Raw genomic sequence first — 2846 nt, forward strand, 5'->3', positions numbered from 1 at the left:
GGCAGAGCAAAATCTGCAACTTGGATACATTGTTAGCGAAGGGTATCACTTACAATGACTAGATCAGTTGAGGAGATGAATTGTAACCTATGCAAGTCGAGGACGAGGCACGGCCGCTGCCAAGGTGAGCCAGCGCAAAGGAGAGGAAAGCATTATTCTGCATACCTGTACGAGGACGTGCTCAACTGCTCATCGACGACTCGAGGTGCCTCACCAGCCTTTCCATTGATGGTGACATGGACGGTGGTTTAGATAACAGTAAGGCGGGAGGGGCGGCGACGTGAAGTCCCACAACAACAGGTGCAGCATGCATGAGACCCGGATGGCGCTGCGACCGCCGGCCCCGGCGTGCCCGGCTAGCTGCTGCTGCACCTGACCCAGTCCCGGCCGTATGTTCAATGGCTCGTGTGGTCGTATTGGGCGCTATCGCCTCGCTAGGACACGTGCTTGGATCGAGAATGGCGAGGAGGGCCACATAATCCTTTTCGTAAGCATGAGGCGGCGGCGCTCGGGACAACGGCATGGAAGTGTGGTCATCGGCGAGGCAGAGAAGACGAGTTGTAGCGACGAAAACTAAGGAAGGTTGCGGGATTTTTGGGAACGATTTGAAAGGTGCTGACCAAAAATATCGGAGGTGGAGGTGGTAACGTCCGATGTTAACGGACAAAAAAAAAAGAGAAACCTCCGTGCGTATGGGCCATGTGATGTATCTGGAATCGGATGGCGTCGGATGAGTCCGATGTTTTGCTGTCCATCGGACTATGATAGATAGTATTTACCAAAAAGAAATGCGAGTCACACGTTAGCGGATGTTGAGACAAGTAATACACCAACAACGAGGTGTATTACAGACGTGTGGGCCCTAGGATTAAGAAAGGAACGGGCAGCTGTGTCCAGAAAAAAGAAAGAACGATGAGCTGAACGTTAGTCTGAGAAATTCTGTTGCTTGAATTTGTACGCTTGTGAAAACGAATCATCCATGCTATATATGGGTGGTGGTTCGCACACGACTCTGTGCACACAAGGATCACATTCCAGAAACCAATCGTACCCGCCTGAAGAAACAAAAGCCGGCCGCCTCTTTGGAATTGGACCAATATAAAGCTGGCCAGTTCGTCCTGCACTGCAACCGCAAGACAAACTCAATCACACAGCACGCACCTTTAGTACGGTGCTGGTGGTCCGCAGAGACGACACATGGCATTGACAACGGCGGTGCCGGAGGTGGTGCTCAGGTCCGGAAACGCCAGACCTATGCCGGCGATCGGCATGGGCACGGCCAAGTTCCCGGTCGTCCATGAGACCACCAGGGACGCCGTGCTTGCGGCCGTGGAGGTCGGCTTCCGCCATTTCGACACTGCTTCCCTGTACGGAACGGAGCTGCCGCTAGGCGATGCTATCGCGGAGGCTGTGCACCGCGGCCTTGTGGCATCCCGGGAAGAGGTGTTCATCACATCCAAGCTCTGGTGCACGCAGTGCCACCCGCACCTCGTTCTCCCGTCCCTCCGGGAAAGCCTCCAGTAAGAAGCCTCGTGCACCTGATCAATTTTGCCTATCCGGCCAGTCAAATTTGCTTGATCTCGACCATGTCGATGATTCAGGAACCTGCAAATGGAGTATATGGACCTGTACCTGATCCACTGGCCGGTCTGCATGAAGCCCGGGCCAGGGGTGTTCCCGGCCAAGCGGGAGGACGCCGTGCCGTTCGACTTCGAGGGCGTGTGGCGGGAGATGGAGGAGTGCCACCGCCTGGGGCTCGCCAAAGCCATCGGCGTCAGCAACTTCACCACCTGGCACCTCGACAAGATCATGGCGGCCGCCACTGTCCCACCTGCAGTCAACCAGGTTCCTGTCTAACCAAGATTACTGAATACTAGCCTGCATATGCTAGCAGTTCGTCGATAGATCGATAGATCGTAACTAGAACTCTGCGTGTTATCTGCAGGTCGAACTGAACCCTCTCTGGCAACAGAGGAAGCTGAGGAAGTACTGCACAGAGAAGGGCATCCACGTCGCGGCGTACTCGCCGTTGGGTGGGCAGAACTGGTCTGGAGAGGGCAACGCCGTGCTGGAATCAGGGGTGCTGGCCGAGATCGCCAAGGCTAGAGGAAAGAGCGTCGCACAGGTACCCCGATAGATAGCTGGATAGGTTGTGCACGCAGAGGACGCCTTCGGCCTTTCTCCTCACCACACAGTCGTCACGCAATCCAAGAGCATGATATCCCTATGACAGTAACGGGTCCTTTTTTCTTCGTGTCCTTCAGGTAGCATTGAGGTGGATTTATGAGCAAGGACTGACCCCAATCGTCAAAAGCTTCAGCAAGGAGAGGCTCAAGCAAAACATTCAGATATTCGACTGGGAGCTGACTGAAGACGATCTCATCAAGATCGGCCAGATTCCACAGAAGAAGATTGTCACAGCTACTAACGTGATTTTTTCGCCAGAGGGGAAGTTCACGTCAGTTGATCTTTCAGACATTGAGATTGTAGAAGAATAGTTTAGGCGCTGAGTGTGCCTGTACTCTAATGTAAACTAAAGAAAAGTACCTTCCTTAAGATTGAGAATAAATAACGAAGTGCAATGATAGGGTCCGACGCTGGTCATAGCAGCCGGATTCGGGGTACGGTGATTCGTTCCTCGTACCCGATTCATCGAACCGGAAACGGAGTCGGAAACAGGACTCGATTCGGTCAAATTCGGAGAGGATTCGCGTTTCCGTACCGGCCCAGGTTCAGCGAGGCGGCCGGAGCGGGTGCTCGTCGTGGAAGAGCTCGGGGCAGAGCGGATCTTCGTTGGTGGCTCCGGCTGGACCAGGGGAACTCCACGAAGCTGAGTGAGCCAACAG

The 2846-nt window shown here is 54.2% G+C and overlaps 1 protein-coding gene across 1 annotated transcript; it reads left to right on the forward strand.

Annotated features, from left to right (window-relative positions):
• Positions 1 to 1049: 1049 nt before the first annotated feature.
• LOC127335029 (deoxymugineic acid synthase 1-D) lies at positions 1050 to 2592 on the forward strand. Its single transcript, XM_051361619.2, has 4 exons — positions 1050 to 1520; positions 1602 to 1845; positions 1946 to 2125; positions 2265 to 2592. The coding sequence occupies exons 1-4, from the start codon at positions 1198 to 1200 to the stop codon at positions 2496 to 2498; spliced, it is 981 nt and encodes a 326-aa protein (XP_051217579.1). The 5' UTR covers positions 1050 to 1197; the 3' UTR covers positions 2499 to 2592.
• The last annotated feature ends 254 nt before the right edge of the window (positions 2593 to 2846 follow it).

The sequence above is a fragment of the Lolium perenne genome, chromosome 2 (assembly GCF_019359855.2).
Source record: "Lolium perenne isolate Kyuss_39 chromosome 2, Kyuss_2.0, whole genome shotgun sequence".
In the NCBI taxonomy this organism is placed as follows: domain Eukaryota; kingdom Viridiplantae; phylum Streptophyta; class Magnoliopsida; order Poales; family Poaceae; genus Lolium; species Lolium perenne.

Coding starts and splice junctions, on each gene's coding strand:
- LOC127335029 (XM_051361619.2), top strand. CDS start 1,198: ATGGCATTGACAACGGCGGTGCCGGAGGTGGTGCTCAGGTCCGGAAAC. Junction 1,521..1,601: donor TCCCTCCGGGAAAGCCTCCA/GTAAGAAGCCTC, acceptor TCGATGATTCAG/GAACCTGCAAATGGAGTATA. Junction 1,846..1,945: donor TCCCACCTGCAGTCAACCAG/GTTCCTGTCTAA, acceptor TGTTATCTGCAG/GTCGAACTGAACCCTCTCTG.